Source organism: Oryctolagus cuniculus, chromosome 21 (genome assembly GCF_964237555.1).
Source record: "Oryctolagus cuniculus chromosome 21, mOryCun1.1, whole genome shotgun sequence".
In the NCBI taxonomy this organism is placed as follows: Eukaryota; Metazoa; Chordata; class Mammalia; order Lagomorpha; family Leporidae; genus Oryctolagus; species Oryctolagus cuniculus.
Genome location: NC_091452.1, coordinates 29,453,989 through 29,477,122, shown reverse-complemented (window position 1 = coordinate 29,477,122; position 23,134 = coordinate 29,453,989). Strand labels below are relative to the sequence as shown.

General features: G+C 49.5%; 1 protein-coding gene and 2 long non-coding RNA genes across 4 annotated transcripts in view; 2 read left to right on the top strand and 1 right to left on the bottom strand.

The window, feature by feature from the left end:
• PI4KA (phosphatidylinositol 4-kinase alpha) overlaps positions 1 to 8,262 on the top strand; it is a 144,196-nt gene extending 135,934 nt beyond the window's left edge. For both annotated transcript variants that reach the window (XM_051826728.2, XM_051826727.2), the window contains 11 exons: positions 347 to 417; positions 1,188 to 1,260; positions 1,350 to 1,420; positions 2,187 to 2,296; positions 2,588 to 2,692; positions 2,767 to 2,892; positions 3,359 to 3,479; positions 3,727 to 3,886; positions 4,426 to 4,515; positions 4,908 to 4,991; positions 5,399 to 8,262. In XM_051826728.2, the coding sequence (XP_051682688.2) occupies positions 347 to 417; positions 1,188 to 1,260; positions 1,350 to 1,420; positions 2,187 to 2,296; positions 2,588 to 2,692; positions 2,767 to 2,892; positions 3,359 to 3,479; positions 3,727 to 3,886; positions 4,426 to 4,515; positions 4,908 to 4,991; positions 5,399 to 5,450 (1,063 nt within the window). In that variant the 3' untranslated portion in view covers positions 5,451 to 8,262. The remainder of the gene's footprint in view (positions 1 to 346; positions 418 to 1,187; positions 1,261 to 1,349; positions 1,421 to 2,186; positions 2,297 to 2,587; positions 2,693 to 2,766; positions 2,893 to 3,358; positions 3,480 to 3,726; positions 3,887 to 4,425; positions 4,516 to 4,907; positions 4,992 to 5,398) is intronic.
• Positions 7,476 to 14,740, bottom strand: LOC138847401 (uncharacterized). The gene is made up of 2 exons (XR_011385192.1): positions 14,610 to 14,740; positions 7,476 to 13,998 (listed from the first exon to the last, which is right to left on the bottom strand). It is a non-coding gene; the product is annotated as an uncharacterized lncRNA (long non-coding RNA).
• Positions 13,974 to 23,134, top strand: part of LOC103351725 (uncharacterized) — a 44,883-nt gene continuing 35,722 nt past the window's right edge. The window contains exon 1 of the long non-coding RNA XR_007911960.2: positions 13,974 to 16,218. This is a non-coding gene — a long non-coding RNA (uncharacterized lncRNA). The remainder of the gene's footprint in view (positions 16,219 to 23,134) is intronic.

The following is a 23,134-nucleotide window of genomic DNA, read 5'->3' as shown; positions in this document are numbered from 1 at the left end:
TCACAGTTACAGAGAGGCAGAGAGAGAGAGAAAGAGGAGGTCTTCCATCCACTGGTTCACTCCCCAGAAGGCCGCAACGGCTGGAGCTGTGCCGATCAGGAGCTAGGAGCTTCTTCTGGGTCTCCCACATGGCTGGCAGGGGCCCAAGCACTATGGGCCATCCTCCACTGCTTTCTCAGGCCATAGCAGCAAGCTGGATTGGAAGTGGAGCAGCTGGGACTCAAACTGGTGCCCATATGGGATGCTGGCACTTCAGGCCAGGGTGTTAACCTGCTGTGCCACAGCACCAGCTCCCAGAGGTCAGTTCTTAAAGGGGACAAAGCAAACCGTCTGTCTTGTTTCTCAGACCCTACCCTAAAGGTGATGAGAGGAAGAAGGCTTGTCTGTCAGCCCTGTCTGAAGTGAAGGTGCAACCAGGTAAGCAGTGGCCCGGAGGAGCTGGTTAGATGGAGGGGAGTTGCTGCTGAGTGCAGACCACAGCGCAGGGCTGGCAGGGAGGCGGTGGCTGGCCAGCCGTAGTTGCACACTGCCTTCTGAAGGCTACACACCGTCCTCGGCAGCTGTCACCCCAGGAGAGGGTTCCCAAGTCCCAGTTCATGGTGCAGGGTGCAGGGCCGAGAGGGTGGTGTGCTGGGCCCCCAAGAGGACTCTGTTCCTTGGTGCCTGTTGGCTGTTGCTGTGTAAAACTCTGCTTGGTGGTGTCAGATCCATGTGGTGTAAAGAGAAGAGGGAAATCCAGACTTCACCTCTCTGTTCTGTTTGGAGCTGTTGGTGCAAACTCGTCTTTTCAAACAGTTCGCACATCGTCATGTTGAGCTCATATACACGCACTCAGAGCCTCTGTCCCATTGTCAGGGGTGCCACCGCTTCTAGGGAGGGTGGTGACAGAAAGGATGGCACCATGCAGTGCACGCACGTCCGCCCCCTGCCCCAGGCTGCGGCCCAGGGAAGCCAGGCAGGGCACCAGAGCGGAAGGACACGGAAGTGGTGTCTGTGAGGAACGTGGCTCGGTGCGTCCTCGTAGAGAAGTCTTGCTGGGAGATCTGTGAAAGGACAGAGGGAGGGAGGACCCCGAGTGGCCCCAGGATCCACGTCCACAGTGGTAGGGACAAGGACCGGCGGCCTCCGTGGGCTCTGCATGTTGGAACCTGGCTGTGGCTTCTCCGTGATCCCTCTGTCCTGCACAGGCTGCTACCTGCCCAGCAACCCGGAGGCCATTGTTCTAGACATCGACTACAAGTCGGGGACACCGATGCAGAGGTGAGTGCGCCCGCCTGTCCGCCCCGCGGCCTCTCAGCAGGAGCTCGTCAGCCATCACCTGCCACGGCCCTTGTGTTGCTCTCTTGCAGTGCCGCGAAAGCCCCGTACCTGGCCAAATTCAAGGTGAAGCGATGTGGAGTTAGCGAGCTGGAGAAGGAAGGTCAGTGAAGCATTCAAACTTAGTTTCGGGTCAAAATGCTTTTCTCATGAATGGTCCTTGCCCTTGCCCTGCTCAGTGTAGCGCCAGCTCCCCATGAAAGATGATGTCCGCACACCCGTCTGGCCACCCTCAGGGCGTGACGGGGAACTTGTAGGCAGTGGTGGATGGGCCCACCTGTCAGCCCCAAGTCAGCTGGCACATCCAGGGGGCCCCTTCTTAGGGCTGGGGGATCCTTGTGGGGTGTTCATTTCCTGGGGCTGCTGTACAAATGACCACTGTTTCCAGATATGGTCACAGCCTAAGGTTTGGGTGAGCATGAATTGGAGGGGGATTCAACTCAGAGGGGGTGCGACCAGCTGTGCCAGGGTAGGGATACTGTCTGTGACCTTGCCCACATTCTGGCCCTGAGCCCTGCCAGGCACCCCAGGGAGCAGATGCACTCCCCTGATGCCCCAGCTCACAGTGCCCAGCACCGACCCCAGGCACACCTGGGCCCTCACTTCAGATGAAAATGGGACTGACGTCTGAGTTCCATTTAAATGTAAACGTTCTTAGGAAAAGACCTCCTGGCCCTGTGACTCTGCCCACTGACCTGTGACATCTCCCGGGCCCTGCTAGGCCTCCCATCAGCCTCCATGGGGCTTGGCAGAGATGACACCCACAGTTGACCCTGGGGTTCCTTCTGGACACATAAGCAGGGTAGGCCAGCGCCCTCAGAGGCTGTGCCACTGCCCTCAGGCTGACAGGTGGCCTTGCCCATGCACAGGTCTACGGTGCCGCTCCGACTCCGAGGAAGAAGGCTGCGAGCAGGAGGCTGACGGCCAGAAGATCTGCTGGCAGGCGGCCATCTTCAAAGTGGGAGATGACTGTCGGCAGGTGACGGAGGCTTCCCCAGCAAGAGGCAGACCGCTTCCCTTGTTTGGCTCGGGTGTCCCAGAGTGAATCAGGACTTCCACCAAACCGAGGCCTCCCTTGCCCCCTCCCACTCTACCTCCAGCACCTGCCCTGAGGAAAGTGGGGGCCCGGCAGCCTCGCTGGGAAGGGAGGCAAGGCTGTCCATACTCTGGCTCTGCCGTGGCCTCCGCCCATGCTCAGCTTTGGTCCCAGATTGAGCTGTGAGGGCCACAGAGGTCAGCTGACCAGGTCTCCTGCCTGCCCCGCCTTCAGGACATGTTGGCGCTGCAGATCATTGACCTGTTCAAGAACATCTTCCAGCTCGTTGGCCTGGACCTCTTCGTTTTTCCCTACCGGGTGGTGGCCACCGCCCCTGGGGTAAGTGCCTAAGCGTGGCGGGGAGGCGGCCCAGCGCTCGCACTGGTGGCCTCTGGACGCAGCCCTCCTCCTAGTGTGGCGTGATCGAGTGCATCCCCGACTGCACGTCCCGAGACCAGCTGGGCCGCCAGACGGACTTCGGCATGTACGACTACTTCACGCGCCAGTACGGGGACGAGTCCACGCTGGCCTTCCAGCAGGTGCGCTCCCACGTCCTCCACAGAAGCAGGTCCCTTAGGAGCTGGTATGGTGCAGCGGCCTGGGCTGCCGGTGCTTGTGATGCCCGCGTCCTACACTGGAGGACCTGGGTTCCAGTCCCAGCTCCTCTTCCAGCCCAGCATCCTGGGCGGCAACAGATGGTGGCTCAGGTGGTTGGGCCCCTGCCCCGATGTGGGGCCTCACCGTTGCAGTCATTTGGGGAGTGAACCAGTAGATGGAATCTCTGTCACTCTTTCAAATATGTTAATGGGGAAAAAACATCAGGTCACCTCTAACCTCCCTTGGAAGCCAGAGGGAAGTGGTAGCCCCTGCTGCCAAGGTCTCGCTGCAGGACTCTGTCTCCCAGGGGGCTGCACCGATCCAGGGAAGCGCTGCAGGCCCCGGGGGGTGCGGAGTGGGGAAAGCATCCGTGGGCAAAGCCATCGTGACCCGCGGCTCTCCTTGCAGGCGCGCTACAACTTTATCCGAAGCATGGCCGCCTACAGCCTGCTGCTGTTCCTGCTGCAGATCAAGGACAGGCACAACGGCAACATCATGCTGGACAAGAAGGGCCACATCATCCACATCGGTCAGCCGGGCCCTCCTCCCACCCTCCGGGCTGGCGTGGGGGTGGGGGCGCGCGGTGGACACGCGAGTCCTGCCCAAGTGGCCTCTGGAGCTACAGGGTGAAAGCACCCTCTGCCTGCCGCCCCCCGCCCCCACCCCCGCGAACATGTGGCCTGGGGGTGGTGCGTTAGTGCGTGTCCACCAGCCAGCCTCCCTTCCTCGCCCAGACATCTGGGCACTGCTGTGACACATGCTCTGGGGCTTGGCAGACTTCGGCTTCATGTTTGAAAGCTCGCCAGGCGGCAACCTGGGCTGGGAGCCAGACATCAAGCTCACGGACGAGATGGTGATGATCATGGGGGGCAAGATGGAGGCCACGCCCTTCAAGTGGTTCATGGAGATGTGCGTCCGTGGCTACCTGGCTGTGCGGTGAGCCTGGGGCTCCCACGGGGGCTGTCCTTAAGGCCCTCTTTAGGATGGAGGAAGGCAGAGCTAGGGCACCTGGTAGTTACCCCTCTCTGTCCCGGTAACAGCAGCCTCTCCTCAGTACGGCTTTCTGGGCACCCCACCCACCCTACCACCAAAGCCAAAGCACCTGCCACCCCCAGCCACACAGTGGAGACCAGCACTGTCCTGATCCCACAAGGGTCACCTGGCCAAGCCACACAGTGGAGTATGGTGACACCTGGACCCCAGCCCACTCAGTGCCCACCACCATTCAGGAAAAGGATGATCAGGGTGTCTATGCCTCCCCCAGTGGGGAGCAAATGCCCCAGCTGGAATCCCCTCATGTTGTGGGGTGTGTCAGGGACTGGGGCAACAGGGCTTCCACAGAGGGATGCGGATGGTGTCGTCGGGAGATGGCGCGAGCCTGGCGTGGGGCAGCTTGGGCAGCAGCCAGGCTGCAGGACCTCAGGCAGGGCCGTCACCCAGGCTGGCCTCTGTCTACCTCTCACCTTCTCCCCCAGGCCCTACATGGATGCAGTCGTCTCCCTGGTCACTCTCATGTTGGACACGGGCCTGCCCTGTTTCCGCGGCCAGACAATCAAGCTCTTGAAGTAGGTTCCTTGGTAGATGCGCGGCACCTAGGGGCCCCTGTCCACTGGCCGAGACGGGAACCTGTGGTGTGATTGTAACTGGCCTTACCTCCTTGGAACCCAGAGCCATCAGGGCCCCTGGGCAAGACTCCGGGAAGTCCCAGCTCTGCCAGCCACACGGGCCACTCTGCGGCGAAGCTCCCTATGCTCAGTCTCCCCTCCAGGAGGCCGCTGGGCCTGGGCCGGGGCCCGGCAGGTCAGGTGTAGCCCTCCCAGCCCGCCCCATTTTCAACATGCACTCATGGCAGGGGGAGTCCCACAGGCACTAGCGTCCAGCCCCCAGGTGGGACTGCTGTCATCCTGGGTCGCCTCGGTCTCAGGCAGCAGCAGCCCCGGACTCGGTCTCTTCGCAGGCACAGGTTTAGCCCCAACATGACGGAGCGGGAGGCTGCGAACTTCATCCTGAAGGTCATCCAGAGCTGCTTCCTCAGCAACAGGCAAGTGCCCGCCTGCGTTTGCGGGGCGCGAGGCGGAAGCAGGCCAAGGCCCGGCGAGGATGCTGCAGTCAGGAAGTCAGGCCCTGCCTCTCCGTCCCTGCTTCTGTGCAGGCAGTGATGAGGAGGGCGGGCAGGGTTCTAGCTGGCCGGTGCTGGGGTGGGTTGGGGGACACCCCACAGCCAGGCCAGGAGGGCTGGAGCCAGAGGCCTAAACACAGCGGAGACGGAGGTGGCCAGGGCAGCCGTGGGGAGGCTCAGGCAACGTCCCTGAGCAGCAGCACAAAGGGTGCATGGACCTCCTGGGTTCGGCAGCTCCCCCATGCAGAAGGCAGCCATCACTGCAGGGAGCCGGAGCCCCAGGCTGGGCAGCCCCTCATGGCCTGTCTGCTCTGCCCATGGCCTCGCAGGAGCCGGACCTACGACATGATCCAGTACTATCAGAACGACATCCCCTACTGACGGGGCCATGCAGCCCCGGCCAGAAGCTGCCCTGCAATCATGGAGCCAAGAGCCTGCCTCCACTCGGCCCAGCTGTCCCTCCAGGTGGCACCCCCAGCCCGCCCTGCGGTCAGAGCGGCTGAACGGCCGGGGGCGTGTCACAGGAGAGCGAGCTGCGGCCAGGCCTCTGCCAGCACCGCCGCAGCGACAATCGGATGGGTGCTGTCTGCGCAGTTGTGACCCTTCCTTTGCACTGGACACATTCCCTCTATTTCACTGGCACCCACGGGCAGGGCCAGGGGTGGGGAGGCTGAGGGAGTTGCCTCCACCTCGAGCTTCGTGGAGGGAGACTGTGTGGGCTGGTTCGAGTCCCAGGTCTTCCCAGCCAGCCTGCGTGTGGTCATGAAGCGCACACACAGCACTCCACACACTAGAGGCTGACTCCCCCACTTCCTGTCCTCTCCTGCTCACAGTGTCCCTGTCCTGGGGCTGCAGGCTCCCCTTTTCAAAGAGACCTTGACCATGTGCACCTCTGTAAAAACCCCTGCCACTCAGGGGCACATCTGGGGTTCTGCCAGCACCCCCAGGGCACCTGGGACCCCCACCCAGCACCAGTACCCCCCAGGGGCTCCCAGCCCCCTCTTGACAGGAGCTCCAAGCTCTCCCATGACTGGCGTTTCCCAAGAGTCAATTAAGACCTCTGGAGTTGATTAGGTTCTGACATTGATGCAACCCAGAATTAGCAAAAGGAGAAAAAATATGTTCTGATTAGTCCTCCACCTAATTCTGTCCAATTATTCTAAGTTCACACCTGCAGGGAGTGGACTATGAATATTTATTTATATCCCGGTTTTTTCATCAACTTTGTGAATCTAATTAACTTGCTGCCATGAGAACCTGGCTGTGGCTGTGGCTGTGCTAAGCTGGGGCTGGGGCTAGGGCAGGCTGAGCTGGGCGGGGCGGGGCGGGGTTGGGGCTGAGGCTGGGGCAGGCTAAGCTGGGCTGGGGCTGGGGCTAGTCTGGGCTGAGCTAGGCTGGGCTAGGGTGGGGGCTGGGGCCGGGCCAGGGCTGGGCTGGGATGCACTGAGCCAGGCCAGCCAAGGCCAGGCCAGGGGGCTTGGCCTGGGAGTGCCGGGGACCTTCCCTCCATCCCCAGCAAGAAATGCTAGGGTGTCCACAGCACCCGGTTTGGGCTCAGCCTTGCGCCTGTCTCGGCCTCCTTCTCTTCATCCCGTGGGGGCGGGAGAAAGGAGAGGAAGGAGCAGCAGATCAGGGTTCCGAGGGGGAAACCCCAGCAGGGCTGCTGCCCCAGCGCTGACCATCCAGGGGCTGCCACCATGGACAGCGGATCCGGGAGGCACTGCCTGGTCTTCGACTGCTCTGCTTGGTCATCCAGGGCTAGGAGCCACCCCCTCCCCTGCACACCTGTCGCTGAGGCCACACATCCCCAGGCAGTGAAGAAGCCCGCGTGTGGTTTGAGGCCCAGGCCAGAGCTCAGGGCTCGGGAAACCTTTGTGGTTTGATGTGACTGGAAAGGCTGAGCTGGACACAGGACACAGGGACATGGACAGGGGCCACGGGGATGGGGTCTTCAGGATGAGGACAGGGCTGTTTTGCATAGAGCTGTCACAGCAGTATGGGGGTGTGTGGCAGGATCCTGGCAGACCCCAGAGTTTGGGGGAAGCTGGGACCAGCATGGGGACACTCTGATGACTCAGCTGCCAGCCGTGTTCAGGGACCCTGACCAGAGAGGTGACGCCCACTGTAAAGATGCAGGTCCCCCACAGCCCAGCCCCATTCTGTCCTGAACCCCAAGTTAGCAGACAGCAAGGGGCACAGGCACTGTGTTTTGAGTCAGCGAGGGCTGCAGGAGAGATGGTCTTGGGGCTCATGGGCCCTGACCCACATGCCTCCCAGCAGTGTTCCTGTTTGGGGGTGAGCTTACTGAGTAGGGGTCAGTAGTAGGTTGTTTGCTCCCAGTCCCTGCTGCCCCAGGCCTGCGATGGACAAGACCTGGAGACCCCCACCCCTCGGGGTGGCTGGGAAGCAGGCACTGGGTGGGGGAGCAGCAGCACGGAGTGGGGGCAGGGAACTTTATGTCCTGCCTGGGGTCTGCTAAAAAAATTTTTAAATATCTTGAAATAAATCTAACCAAGGGTATCAAAGATCTCTACAATGAAATTACCACATATTAAAAGAAACAGAAGACAATAAAAAGAGGAAACATCTTCCATGTTCATGGATTGGAAGAATCAATATCTTCAAAATGTCCGTACTACCTAAAGTGATTTATAGATTCAATGTGATACCAATCAAAATATCAACAACATTCTTCTCAGATCTAGAAAAAATGGTGCTAAAATTCATATGGAAACAGAAGAGACCCTGAATAGCCAAAGCAATCTTAAGCAACAAAAACAAAGCTGGAGGAACCAAAATACCAGACCTCAAAACATACTACATGGCAGTTATAAACAAAACAACCTGGTACTGGCACAAAAACAGATGTGTAGACCAATGTAGCAGAAGTAAAAACTCCAGAAATTACTACATGCAGTACATACAGCCACTGTATCTTTGACAAAGGTGCAAAAAACAACCTCTGGAGCAGATAAGTCTCTTTAACAAATGCTGCTGGAAAAACTGGTTCTCTGCATGCAGAAATATGAAACAAGACCCCTACCTTACACCTTACACAAAAATCCATTCAAAATGGATCACAGACCTAAATATACACCATGACACCATCAAATTACTAGAGAACTTCGGGGAAACCCTACAAGACATTGGCATATGTTGATCAAATAAACATTTATTCTTCTTTGACATTTTATGTTTGAAGTCCTTGAGATCCTTTCTTCTATTTTCTCATAAAATAGGTAATAGATTACTGTGAACTAGTCACCCAATTATACTGTATGACACTAGGAACTTACTCCTTTGATGTAACTCTGGCACCAAATATCCAAAATGTTTTCCTGTATAGTTTTAAAGAATGCATTTGTTTGAAAGGCAAAGACACAGAAACAGAATATGTGTGCATGTGTGTGTGGGAGAGGGAAAGAGAGGGAGACACCGCTTCCACTGGCTCATTCCCCATATGTCCAAAATAAGCAGGGCTGACTTGGGCCAGAATGAAACTGGGAGTTGGGAATTCATTACCTACTGCCCCTGGTATCCAAAGCAGAGTCTTTCTCACTACGCCAAATGCCTGTCATTCCACAAACTTTCAGAAATATTCTGAAATATCTCCAGCTTCCAGGGAATGAGGCCATAGTCCTCTGGGTCCACTCCATCACTGTTTCGTCTCCTGCTTCACCTTAACTTCACACTCCTCCACACATGACTGTGATATGATCTCTTACCCCCCATCAGCCTATCACCTCCACTTTTGTGTATGGTATAACATAACAATACAGCATCAACTTTTGGTATTTTGATACCAAGTCTGTCTCCACCTGAGATGCGGGTACTGACAACCCCAGCATGCCATGCTGCTCCGTGTCACCTGCTGGACCCTGTAACCCAGACAAAACAGGTCAGCAAAGCACAGAAGGACAGGCTTAAGGCAACAAATGCAGACCATGAGGCAGCAGGTAAAGGCCAAATTGGCATTTGCCAGCTTCTACCAGATTCCTACTCAGCTCCAGCTGCAGCATCTGTGGTAATGGATCCAGTACATGGTACCAGGAAGACCGGCCCACTAAGGTTGCCCAATGTGTACTCGACCTGGGGATCACATCTGAGGCAGAAGCAAACTACACATCCACGTGTCCAAAACTGGAACTATATCACTGTTACACCATACATTAAAATCACTCAAAATGAACTGAAGGTTTTACACAGAAAAATCTCAAAACTCACATCTCCCAGTAAAAAAGAAACATCCTTGACATTATTCTCAACAATGGTTGTTTAGATATGACAACTGAAGAAAAAAAAAAAAACACCCAAAAGCAAAAATAAGGAAATGGAACTACAAGAAACTAATATGTTTCTGTACAATAAAAAAAAAATCAGTAAAATAAAAAGGCAAAACAAGAAACAGAAAATGTTAATAAAACATATATCTGAATAAGAGAGTAATACGAGAAACACATGCAAATCAAAAGCCAAGAATATAGTGAAAATGGTCAAAGCACAGGGTCAATTTTTCCAATGAAGATATACACACTATGTAGCCAATACAGGCATGTGAAAAAGTTCTCAACACTGCTGATTATTAGGAAAATGCAAATCAAGATTACAATGGTTGTCACCTCATATTTGTTAAAATGACTTATCAAAATTCAAAAAATAGCAACTGTGGACAGACAGAATGTAGAGAAAAGGGAACAAAAACTGCTGGTGGGAATGTAAATTGCTAAATCCATTATGAAAAGAAGTATGAAATTCTTCAAATAAAATTAAAAATAGAACTATCACTAGTGCTTATGAATCCAAAAGAAAATCACCAACTAAAAGAATTACCTGCACCCCCATGATCATTTCAGCATTATTCACAATTCCAAAATATGGAAATAACCCAAGTGTCTAATTTTTTTTGACAGGCAGAGTTAGTGAGAGAGAAAGGTCTTCCTTCTGTTGGTTCACCCCCAAAATGGCCACCATGGTCAGCATGCTGTGCCGATCTGAAGCCAGGAGCCAGGTGCTTCCTCCTGGTCTCCCATGCAGGTGCAGGGCCCAAGCACTTGGGCCATCCTCCACTGCCTTCCCAGGCCACAGCAGAGAGCTGGACTGGAAGAGGAGCAACTGGGACAGAATCCGGGGTACCAGCACTGTAGGCGGAGGATTAGCCTAGTGAGCCGTGGCACTGGCCTCCAAGTGTCTATTGACAGATGAAAAAAGAAAATGTGATACACACACAATAGCATCTTTTTCAAATCTTAAAAGGTTAGGAAATCCTATTTGTCACAATATGCATTCAAATGTTTGGATCTGGAGGACATTACACTGAGTGAAATAAAACACAGAAATAAGAGATACTACATGATCTCATTTATATGTGGAATACAAGAAAGTCAAAGTTACAAAAGCTAAGACAGGAGGGCTGGTGCTGTGGCACAGTGGGTTAATACCCTGGCCTGAAGCACCAGCATATCATATAGATGCCGGTTCGAGACCTGGCTGCTCCACTTCCTGTGCAGCTCTCTGCTATGGCCTGGGAAAGCAGTGGAAGATGGCCCAAGTCCTTGGGCCTCTGCACCCACGTGGGAGATCGGGAAGAAATTCCTGGCTCCCGGCTTCAGATCGGCACAGCTCCAGCCGTTGGGGCCATCTGGGTAGTGAACCATCGATGGAAGACACCTCTTTCTCTCTCTCTCTCTCTCTCTCTCTCTCTCTCTCTCTGTCTCTCCTCTGTGTAACTCTGACTTTCAAATAAATAAATAAATTTTTAAAAAACTAAGACAGGATGGGGGTGTGACGGACTGGGACTGAAGGAAATGAACAGATGTTAAACAATACAAATTTACAGTTATGAGATAAAGTTTTGGATATCTAATATATACAGCACAGTAACCACAGCTAACACTGTATTGTATAATTGGAATTTGCAAAGAAAAAAACACTGTTAAACTGATAGATATGTTAATTAGTTTGATTGGACAAATCTTTTCACAGCGTGGAAGTACCAGGAGACTCCAAAATGTTTGAGTGAAAATGGTGCATAGAGATAATGTGAAATTTACTTGAACTTTTTAAGAAGCCTCATATCAAAAGACACATTGCACGCCTTGAATATTTACACTTTTTAGTCAATTATGCTACAATAAATCAGGAAAACAAAACAAAAATAGGTACCTACTTTTAAAATACAAATCAAATTGAAAGAAAGTAGGCTTACATTTAGTAGACTAGGAAGTTTTCATGGGACAGAAATAATTTTTAAAATATTCATAAATTTGACTAACCTAAATTTCAAGAGGTTTGTATTCAAAAAGTTAGATGGGGGAAGCCTGTCAAGAACACATCCAGGGGCTGGCACTGTGGCGTGGTGGGTAAAGCTGCCACTAGTAGTGCCAGCATCCCATTTGGGCACTGGTTTGAGTCCCAGCTGCTCCACATCCAATCCTGCTCTCTGCTATGGCCTGGAGAATTAGTAGAAGATGGTCCAAGTCCTTGGGCCCCTGTATCCATGTGGGAGACCCAGAGGAAGCTCCTGGCTCCTGGCTTCAGATCAGTGCAGCTCTGGCCATTGCAAACATTTGGGGAGTGAACCAGCAGGTAAAAGACCTCTCTCTCTCTCTATGCATTTCCTCTCTTTGTGTTAACTCTAACTTTCAAATAAATAAATAAATAAATAAATCTTTTTTAAAAAACTGCTGGGGCCGGTGCCGCAACTCACTAGGCTAATCCTCCGCCTTGCAGCGCCAGCACATGGGGTTCTAGTCCTGGTCGGGGTGCTGGATTCTGTCCCGGTTGCCCCTCTTCCAGGCCAGCTCTCTGCTGTGGCCAGGGAGTGCAGTGGAGGATGGCCCAAGTGCTTGGGCCCTGCACCCCATGGGAGACCAGGAGAAGCACCTGGCTCCTGCCATCGGATCAGCGCGGTGCACCGGCTGCAGCGCGCTGGCCGCGGCAGCCATTGGAGGGTGAACCAACGGCAAAGGAAGACCTTTCTGTCTCTCTCTCTCACTGTCCACTCTGCCTGTCAAAAAATTAAAAAAAAAAAAAAAACTGCTGGAAACAGAATTTAAACAAAAAAAGATGAAGCCTGGGGCCAGCACTGTGGCGCAGCAGGTTAAAGCCCTGGCCCACAGTGCCAGCATCCCATATGGGCACCGGTTCTAGTCCCGGCTGCTCCTCTTCCAATCCAGCTCTCTGCTGTGCCCTGGGAAAGCAGTAGAAGACGGCCCAAGTCCTTGGGCCCCTGCACTCATGTGGGAGACCCGGAAGAAGCTCCAGGCTCCTGACTTTTGATCGGCTCAGCTCTGGCCATTGCAGCCATCTGGGGAGTGAACCAGCAGATGGAAGACCTCTCTCTTTCTCTACCCTTCTCTGTACCTCTGTCTTTCAAATAAATAAAATTTAAAAATATTTGAAAAATAAAAAGATGAAGCCCAAGAAAGACTCTCAGATGCCACCACTAGTTACTGATGACCAAAGTAACAAAGGCTTAGTTCACCACATTCCATGAGAAGTAATCCACAAAGCATAACACCTATGGATTTATTTATTTATTTATTTATTTTATTTTTTGACAGGCAGAGTGGACAGTGAGAGAGAGAAACAGAGAGAAAGGTCTTCCTTTTGCCGTTGGTTCACCCTCCAATGGCCGCCGCGGCCGGCGCGCTGCGGCCGGCGCACCGCGCCGATCCTATGGCAGGAGCCAGGTACTTATCCTGGTATCCCATGGGGTGCAGGGCCCAAACACTTGGGCCATCCTCCACTGCCTTCCCCTGGACACAGCAGAGAGCTGGCCTGGAAGAGGGGCAACCGGGACAGAATCCGGCGCCCCGACCGGGACTAGAACCCGGTGTGCCGGCGCCGCTAGGCGGAGGATTAGCCTAGTGAGCCGCGGCGCCGGCCCCCTAACACCTATGGATTTTAAGATTTTGTCTTTTTAAACTACAGGTACAAGCAGGGATTTCATTTCCTCAACTCAATTTTTGGCACCAATTACATGCCACCGTTTGTGGATACAACTGTGTTTTCCCCTCTTTCTCCCTCAGGTCTAAAAATACCATAATGGTACTATTTCAATATTTCAAAATCTAGCTTAGAAGAAAAAATGATCTATTTTTAGTTAATCAGAGTTTACAATTTTACAGCTTTCTGCAAAAACATACTCAGCAATTAACCATTACTTCCTAAAATTTCCTAAAATGAGTACTCAGCCAGCAGCCATTACTTCCTATAATTTTGGAGGAGTTCTCTAACGGAATTGCCTCTGATGATAAACAGTCCCCATATTCTTAGTCAATGTAAAAATATGCAAGGAAGATGTAGATTTTTAGATGATATTTCTCTTCATATTACCACGTTTGTTAAGTGAATAGAAAACAGGCAATTATAACAGGATATATTCCTCAAGAACTTTTCACATAATTATGAAAACACTGCACATCACAGAGACAGAATCAGAGTTCAGTGGGGGGATGGCATCAGTACTCAAATAATTTGAAAAGTGGTAGAGATTAACACAGTGTCAGGGCATCTTAATTCCCGCCCTCAACAGAAGACTACCCACCTGGCATTTCCCCAACCTAGTATCAGAAGGCAAATAGGCAGGCTAAATCCCACCAATGTAATCTACACTTTAGCGTATATAATAGAATATACAATTCATCATATACAATCCAATCTACCATTTATAGCGTACAATGTAACACACAATTTATTCTTCCTACCTCCCGCTCCTGAAGGCACGAGTTCCCGGGCCTGCGGCCAGAGCCCACATGAGAATGTGCACAGATTTCCACAGGACTTACCGGGCCAGGATGGATGACCCTGCAGACTCCGGTGAGCCTACTGCCGCCTCCTCCACCAGCGGGACCGCTCTTCCTGCAGTTGCGGTTCTTCGCCGTTAACCTCCTTGTTCCGTGGGTCCACACCAGCACTCAGCATCCACCTGAGGAAAGCAAGCCGTGACGTGGGACTCCAAGGATGCAAAAGGACAACAGCGTCCCTGAGCAGCCCTTACACAACGGAGTACGTCAACTCTGATTGGATAACCACCCACAGACTCCAGCCAATCAGAAAGCAAAGGCCGAGTCTGCACAGCCTTGCTAGGGGTCGCGGCTACAGGTTGCCAAGCCGGTCATGCTGTGTGGTTCAGGAGGCAGTGGCCAGCGCCTCCAGAGTGATAGGGCAGCAGGTCATTTTTCTAATGATGTCAACTCTATACTCTCCCCCTGGAAAGTATCCACATGTCGCTAAGCCAGCGGCTCGGGGCACCCGTTATCGCGGGGGTGCGGAACGTGCCTGGTGGGGTGGCCGGGCCCCCTCGCCTCCTCGACCCCACTCAGCCCCTCAGCTCTCCTCCGGGCCAACCACACACACAGGACCTCCCAGCCTTATCTGCACAGGACCCTCCCGGGCACCCCAGGATCCTGCAGAACCCTAACTCCCCTCACCTTCCATGAAGGCCCGTCCCGTCCCCCCGCCCCCCGGGGACCCCGCGCAGCCCTCCCACTCTCCAAGCCCCAGAGCCCGGCCACCCCACCAGATGGTCTGGAATACCTGGGCCATCGGTGACGGCTGCCTCCCTGGGTCACACTGGAGAGGCGGGACTGGAAGCGGCCCTGTGGCTTCAGATGCTGGATGCTGCAGTGTGCAGATGCGTCCCGTGGCGCCATGGCGACGGCCAGAGGGGAGTGCGCCTGCGCCTGGCACTTTGCCCCGGAAGTGCACTCGCACGCACGCACGCGTGGCCCTGACTGCCCCGCGGGCGCTCAGGTGGGAGTCAGCGCCGCGTCTGCTCCTGCCTGAGATTCTGCGTGAGCCGTGAGGAGAGGAGCCGTCCACTGAAACCAAAAGCTATGTGACTGACCTGTTGCGTGTAACAAAAGTTCCAGAGGTAGCATGGGTTTCAGATATAGGATCCACGGAGCGCATAGCTCTCTCTGATCCTGTGTGCTTGAGCGTTACTGGTCAGACGTTCCCACTGCCAGCTGCTAGTCAGATCACTGCTGATCTGCGGTCTTCTGTGAATAGAGGCTCCCCAAGAGTGGAGAGGGTCCCCTCATGGTTTACCTACATCTCCTCAAAATGAAACTGGCTTTCGGAGTTCTGGCTGGGATATGAGAATCTTGGACTGAGTGGTTGGTCACTTTATGGTGCGATAGGCCCTGCACCTCTTTCTTTGCTCAACCTGCAGGGAATTGTAGTCGTCTGTGCCTAGCATGGTTTGCCCACGGCAAGATCTTCTTGAAGTATCCAAAGAGTGTTCTCACTCGGGGTTGTGATAATTAAATTTTTTTTCAAAGAAAGCATTTTCTCTAGTGGGTGTCTAGCTTTTCTGCCATTTCATGGAATTTGTCAAATGAGTGGCAAATTGTGTAGTCTGATGGAACTTATTTGCTTGTTTATGAATCAGTCCTGAAAAATGTGAAATTTATCATTTAGTCTAGTAAAGCGCAGAGTTATGATTTTTCTCCTTGATAGTACTCGAGTTTTCACTATTTGTGTAAAAACAACTTTGGGGCTTATAAATTATAATTGCTCAGGATGTAATAGTTTGACAGGTTTAAAAGATTTGTTTTTCTTCATTAAACTTTATCATATCAGTTAGGGAACCATTCATGGAGAAAGTAACTGTAGTGCGGTTTGAAACAAAGTAACTGTAGTGCCCTTTGAAAGAAAGTAACTGCGCAAGCCTGCAGCTTGAAGGAAAAGTAAAGTAGTAGCCACCCTAGCTGGTAAGATTTGAAAGTGGATGGCCTAACTAGACTGCCTAACCACAAACTGTCGTTGCCATGACTATGGGAACCTGGGAGGTCGGAATGTGGGCGGGGCTAGCCTCTAGAAACTGTATATAAGGGGACCCTCAGACACTGTAAACCAGAGGTTGCTCAGCCTCTCTCCCCAGTCCGTAGTGCCTAGTGCCCGCGGGGAGAAGCTCCTGGTCCGTAGTGCCTAGTGCCTGCAGGAGTAGGCTTGAGCGATCTCTCCTCCTAGTCGCCTAGAGTATCAATAAAGTGTGTTTAGCTTGTCCTTCCTCAGTCTCCTCGACTCTTCCTTCACCACCTGGCCAGTTCCCGAAGGAGGAGATCCTGACAGCTGGCACCCGAACAGGGACCTGAAGTCAGATGGTGGTGAGGAGACGAGCCCTTGAGGAATCGTCAAAAGGGTGAGTAGTGGTGGTTGAAAGAGACCACGATGGGTGGGACGTCCCAGTCAAAAGAATATAGACAGGCACTAGTGAGTATAGAGAAGGTGAAGGTCCTTCCAGGCCAGGCACCAAGAGGCAAGAAAGTGAAGTGCTACTCACCAGGAAATGTAATATGGGCTTGTAAGCTGGCAGCAGCTTGTACAGGACGGGACCTCCAAGATCTGCAGACTTTGGAAGAGGTAGAAAACCTCTTGGAGCAATTTCTACAAAAAGGAGAAGGTGCCACAACAGGGAAAAACTATAAATGTGCAGTAGACACCCTTAAGGTGTTAATTTGTTGTGGCAAGGGATTAAATCCAAAAAATACAGGAGATGCCTGTAAGTTCTATGACACCATAGAAGAATGTAGGCAAAAACCTCAGGTTGTTCCCAGAGAGTTAAGAAAGGAAGAAAAAGCAAAAGAACAGTCAGCATACCCGATAATGTTAAGAGGTGGTAGGCGAGAATACGAGCCTGTGGGACCTGGACTAATAGCGCTTGGCTTAAACAAGTGCAGGAACACGGTCTCACGCACCCGGCTACCATCACTTATTTTGCGGTAGTTTCAGTAAACTTTACATCGGTAGACATCAATATGCTACTGAATGTAACTCCTGGCTTTGCAGCAGAGAAACAGCTAGTCATAGATAAGATAAAAGAGAAGGCGACAGTATGGGATGAGATGCATCCCCCTCCCCCAGCCGACGCGGCTGGACCAGTGCCACTAACATCAGATCAGATTAGGGGAATTGGATTATCACCAGAAGAAGCAGCTGGCCCTAGATTTGCTGATGCCAGAACCCTCTATAGAACATGGGTTCTTGAGGCGCTTCAAGAATGCCAGAGAACTATCAGTGGGGCCCCTAAAGCAGTCAGCATCAGACAAGGGCCCAAAGAACCCTACCCTGAGTTTATTAATCATTTACTCAGATTGATATGGAAACATCTAGAGAGGATTTGAGAACATATTTAAAGGACACCATGAGCATTCAAAATGCTAATGAAGAATGTAAAAAGTTGCTTAGAAATGTAAGACCAGGAGATTTGTTAGAAGAAAAAAATGTATGCCTGTAGAGAATTTGGGTCCACCTCCTATAAGATGGCCATGCTGGCAGAAGCCTTAAAGGCTGGAGATAGACAGCAAGGGTCAAGAAGTTTTCAGGAAACTTGTTACAGATGCGGAAAAAAGGGGCATATGGCAAGAAATTGTAGGAGTGGAGAAAAAACTCCGCTAAAATGCTGTAATTGTGGGAGAACAGGACATATGGCAAAAGTATGTAGACAGCCAAAAAACGGGAAAGCGGGGGGCAGTGCCCCCCAGACCATGATGGCATCTGCCCAGAATATTCATTCACCTATCCCACCATCTGCCCCACCCCTGGGGGAAACACAGATGGAAACCCCTGCGACAGGGATCTACCCAAAACTACCAAAATAGAATTAAAACAAAGACCTACCTGAAAGGTAAACCTAGGGGGGAAAGATATAATAGGGCTGTTAGACACAGGGGCCGATTTAACTATAATAAGGGAACAAGAGGTTAAAGGAATAAAAAAAGGGATCACAGAAGGATGGTAAAATATAGAGGGGGTGGGAGTGTGCTCTAAATTACAAAAAATATCACAGGTTATGCTGAAAGACAAAAAAGGAAGGAAGACAAAGACATCCATTCTGCTATCCCCAGATATTCCCATCAATATATTTGAAAGGGATATCTTAACAAAGTTAGGGGTAGCCCTAATTATGGCGCAACTCTCTACCCAAATTACCCCAATAAAGATAAAAATGAAAGATCCTAATAAAGGTCCCTTGATTCCCCAATGGCCTTTAACCAAAGAAAAATTAGAAGGAATTAAGGAAATAACAAAAAGACTACTAGAGGAAGGGAGCATTTATGGAGTATCCAATCTGTTCTGGTTCCTTTTCCTTAATGTGGCCACCTTGTACTACCAGGTTTATTTGAGTTGTATTTATTTGTGAAACTAATTTGTCAATATTTTCATTGCCTGGGATTCACTTATGTCCAGGCACCCATTGGATATAAATTTCTTCTTTACTTTCTATAGCTTCTAGTATGGTTCTAAGCAAGGGTTCTTCAACATTTACAGGTAGGGGTCTGGCATCAATGTATATACATATTGGGAATCTGTAACTATATTCATATGTACCAGTAAATATGTCTGATTCGACTATACCAATAAAACCGATGTGCAAAAAAAGAGACTTTGGAGTAACAGCAGCTATTGTCACTATAGCGGTGTCAGCAGCCGCAGTAGCTGGCGCTGTGACTGGAGCACTGGCTCTAAGCACTACCCAACTACAGGGAGATGCTTTGGAGTCCCTCCTGAAGGTAATTCAGGGCAGCAGGCTCAGCTAGGTGACCAGTCAGCACTGCTTAAGACACATGCTATGGGGCTCCAGATGCTCGAAGCACGCATAGTACAAATAGAACAGATAATTACTATACTAGCTTTGGAAAGAGAACTCAAGTGTGAAGTGATTGGAAGAGTTTGCATTACCACCATTCCGTGGAACAATCTATCCATTCCTAATGCAACTCAACTAGCTGATATGTTCAAGCACAACCATTCTACCTGGCTAGAGTGGGTAAATGCAACCGCTCATCTTGAGGCTAACATTACTAAGAGAGCTCTACAGCTAATACAGCTTCAAAATATAGCGGCATTTAAGATAGGTCAAGTCAGAACAGTGGAACAGACAATAAATACTCTGACTGACACAGTTTCCTCTTGGCTCCCATCCTAGAAATGGTTTAAAATAGGAGCAATATTTTGTATGGTTCTTGTATGCTTGCCTATCTTACAGCACCTCTTCTCAATTGGACGGAATTTTGCGAAGGGATAGCTAGCCCTCCGAAAGGAACCCAGCCCACAAATAGAAGAAGGAGAAGGAGAAGGAGAAGAAAAGAAGATCCTGAATCTGGAAATCAATCCGGAATATGCTCAAGAATGTTCATCCCCTTGGCCCAGCGGCTCAACGGGCTTTGCAGGGCTACGAGCGCATTTAAAGAAAAGAAAAGGGAGGACTGTTAGGGAACCATTCATGGAGAAAGGAACTGTAGTGTGTTTTGAAACAAGTGCAGTTTGAAACAAAGTAACTGTAGTGCCCTTTGAAAGAAAGTAACTGTGCATGCTCGCAGCTTGAAGGAAAAGTAAAGTAGTAACCACCCTAGCTGGTAAGATTTGAAAGTGGACCGCCTAGCATCCTATTGAATGGGGAAAAGTTGGAAGCATTTCCACTGAGATCTGGCACCAGACAGGAATGCCCATTCTCACCACTGCTATTTAACATAGTTCTGGAAGTTTTAGCCAGAGCCATCAGACAAGAAAAAGAAATTAAAGGAATACAAATTGAGAAGGAAGAAGTCAAACTATCCCTCTTTGCAGACGATATAATTCTTTACTTAGAGGATCCAAAGAACTCTACTAAGAGACTATTGGAACTCATAGAGGAGTTTGACAAAGTGGCAGGATATAAAATCAATGCACAAAAATCAACAGCCTTTGTATACACAGGCAATGCCACGGCTGAGAAAGAATTGCTAAGATCAATCCCATTCACAATAGCTACAAAAACAATCAAATACCTTGGAATAAACTTAACCAAGGACGTTAAAGATCTCTACAATGAAAATTACAAAATCTTAAAGAAATAGAAGAGGATACCAAAAAATGGAAAAATCTCCATGCTCATGGATTGGAAGAATCAACATCATCAAAATGTCCATTCTCCCAAAAGCAATTTATACATTCAATGCAATACCAATCAAGATACCGAAGACCACGTGCAGAATCATGAAGCAAGACCCCTACCTTACACCTTACACAAAAATCCACTCAACATGGATTAAAGACCTAAATCTATGACCTGACACCATCAAGTTACTAGAGAACATTGGAGAAACCCTTCAAGATATTGGCACAGGCAAAGAGTTTCTGGAAAAGACCCAGGAGGCACAGGCAGTCAAAGCCAAAATTAACTATTGGGATTGCATCAAATTGAGAAGTTTCTGTACTGCAAAAGAAACAGTCAGGAGAGTGAAGAGACAACCGACAGAATGGGAAAAAATATTTGCAAACTATGCAACAGATAAAGGGTTAATAACCAGAATCTACAAAGAGATCAAGAAACTCCACAAAAACAAAACCAACAACCCACTTAAGAGATGGGCCAAGGACCTCAATAGACATTTTTCAAAAGAGGAAATCCAAATGGCCAACATGCACATGAAAAAATGTTCAAGGTCATTAGCAATCAGGGAAATGCAAATCAAAACCACAATGAGGTTTCACCTCACTCCGGTTAGAATGGCTCACATTCAGAAATCTACCAACAACAGATGCTGGCAAGGATGTGGGCGAAAAGGGACACTAACCCACTGTTGGTGGGAATGCAAACTGGTCAAGCCACTATGGAAGTCAGTCTGGAGATTCCTCAGAAACCTGAATATAACCCTACTGTTCGACCCAGCCATCCCATTCCTTGGAATTTACCCAAAGGAATTTAATTGGCAAACAAAAAAGTGGTCTGCACATTAATGTTTATTGCAGCTCAACTCACAATAGCTAAGACCTGGAACCGACCTAAATGCCCATCAACGGTAGACTGGATAAAGAAATTATGGGATATGTATTCTTTAGAATACTATACCACAGTAAGAAACAACGAAATCCAGTCATTTGCAACAAAATGGAGGAATCTGGAACACATCATGCTGAGTGAAATAAGCCAGTCCCAAAGGGACAAATACCATATGTTTTCCCTGATCGGTGACAACTGACTGAACACCAAAAAGGAAACCTCCTGAAGTGAAATGGACACTATGAGAAATGGTGACTTGATCAGCATAGCCCTGACTGCTAATGAACAACTTAATACATTATCCCTCTTAGTAGTTTTTTTGTCTGTTCTACTTAATATGACTGGTTTAATTCTGTAATTAATACACAGTTATTCTTAAGTGTTAAAAATTAACTGAAATGGGATCCCTGTTAAACATAAGAGTGGGAATAAGAGAGGGAAGAGATGTATAGTTTGGGACATGCTCAAGCTGACTTGCCCCAAATGATAGAGTTAAAAACATACCAAGGGACTCCAATTCAATCCCATCAAGGTGGCATGTACCAATGCCATCTCACTATTCCAAGTGATCAATTTCAGTTCACAATTGATCATAATGAAAGGACTAAGAGTCAAAGGGAGCACATAAACAAGTCTAGTACCTGCTAACACTAACCGATAGAATAAATAAAGGGGAGAGTGATCCAACATGGGAAGTGAGATACTCAGCAGACTCATAGAATGGCAGATGTCCTAAATAGCACTCTGGCCTCAGAATCAGCCCTAAATGCATTCGGATCTGGCTGAAAAGCCCATGAGAGTATTTCAGGCATGGAAAGCCAAGACACTCTGGCAAAAGATCTCTGCGAGTGAGATCCCAGTGGAAAGAACAGGTCATCAAAGAAGGAGGTACCTTTCTCTGAAGGGAGGAGAGAACTTCCACTTTGACTATGACCTTGTCTAAACAAGATAAGAATCGGAGAACTCAGAGGGCTTCCATAGCCTTGGAAACTCATGACTGGAGCATAGGGAGACTACTGATGCCATAGACAGGAGTGTCAATTGGTAAAGTCAACAACAGGAGTCACTGTGCACTTATTCCTCATGTAGGATCTCTGTCCTTAATGTGAGGTGTATTGAGATTTAATGCTATAACGAGTACTCAAACAATATATTTCACTTTGTGTTTCTATGGGGGTGCAAACTGTTGAAATCTTTACTTAATGTATACTAAACTGATCCTCTGTAAAAAAAAAAAAAAAAGAAAGAAAGAAATTATCAACTCCCAACTTGACTCTCACTGGGATTAAACATGACAATAGGTCTGATCTGATTTCATCATCATTTAAAAAAATCATCTATTATTTTTCACTTTATGTTTCTGTGTGGGAGCAAACTGTTGAAGTCCTTACTTAATGTATACTAAGCTGATCTTCTGTATATTAAGATAATTGAAAATGAATCTTGATGTGAATGGAAGGGGAGAGGGAGTGGGAAAGGGGAGGGTAGTGGGTGGGAGGGACGGTATGTGGGGGAAGCCATTGTAATCCATAAATTGTACTTTGGAAATTTATATTCATTAAATAAAAGTTAAAAAAAATGTAAAAAAAAAAGATACCGAAGACCTTCTTCTCAGATCTGGAAAAAATGATGCAGAAATTCATATGGAGGCACAAGAGACCTCGAATAGCTAAAGCAATCTTGTACAACAGAAACAAAGCCAGAGGCATCACATTCCAGATTTCAGGACATACTACAGGGCAGTTGTAATCAAAACAGCATGGTACTGGTACAGAAACAGATGGATAGACCAATGGAAAAGAATTGCAACACCAGAAATCAACCCAAACATCTACAGCCAACTTATATTTGATCAAGGATCTAAAACCAATCCCTGGAGCAAGGACAGTCTATTCAATTAATGGTGCTGGGAAAACTGGATTTCCACATGCAGAAGCATGAAGCAAGACCCCTACCTTACACCTTACACAAAAATCCACTCAACATGGATTAAAGACCTAAATCTATGACCTGACACCATCAAGTTACTAGAGAACATTGGAGAAACCCTTCAAGATATTGGCACAGGCAAAGAGTTTCTGGAAAAGACCCGGGAGGCACAGGCAGTCAAAGCCAAAATTAACTATTGGGATTGCATCAAATTGAGAAGTTTCTGTACTGCAAAAGAAACAGTCAGGAGAGTGAAGAGACAACCGACAGAATGGGAAAAAATATTTGCAAACTATGCAACAGATAAAGGGTTAATAACCAGAATCTACAAAGAGATCAAGAAACTCCACAAAAACAAAACCAA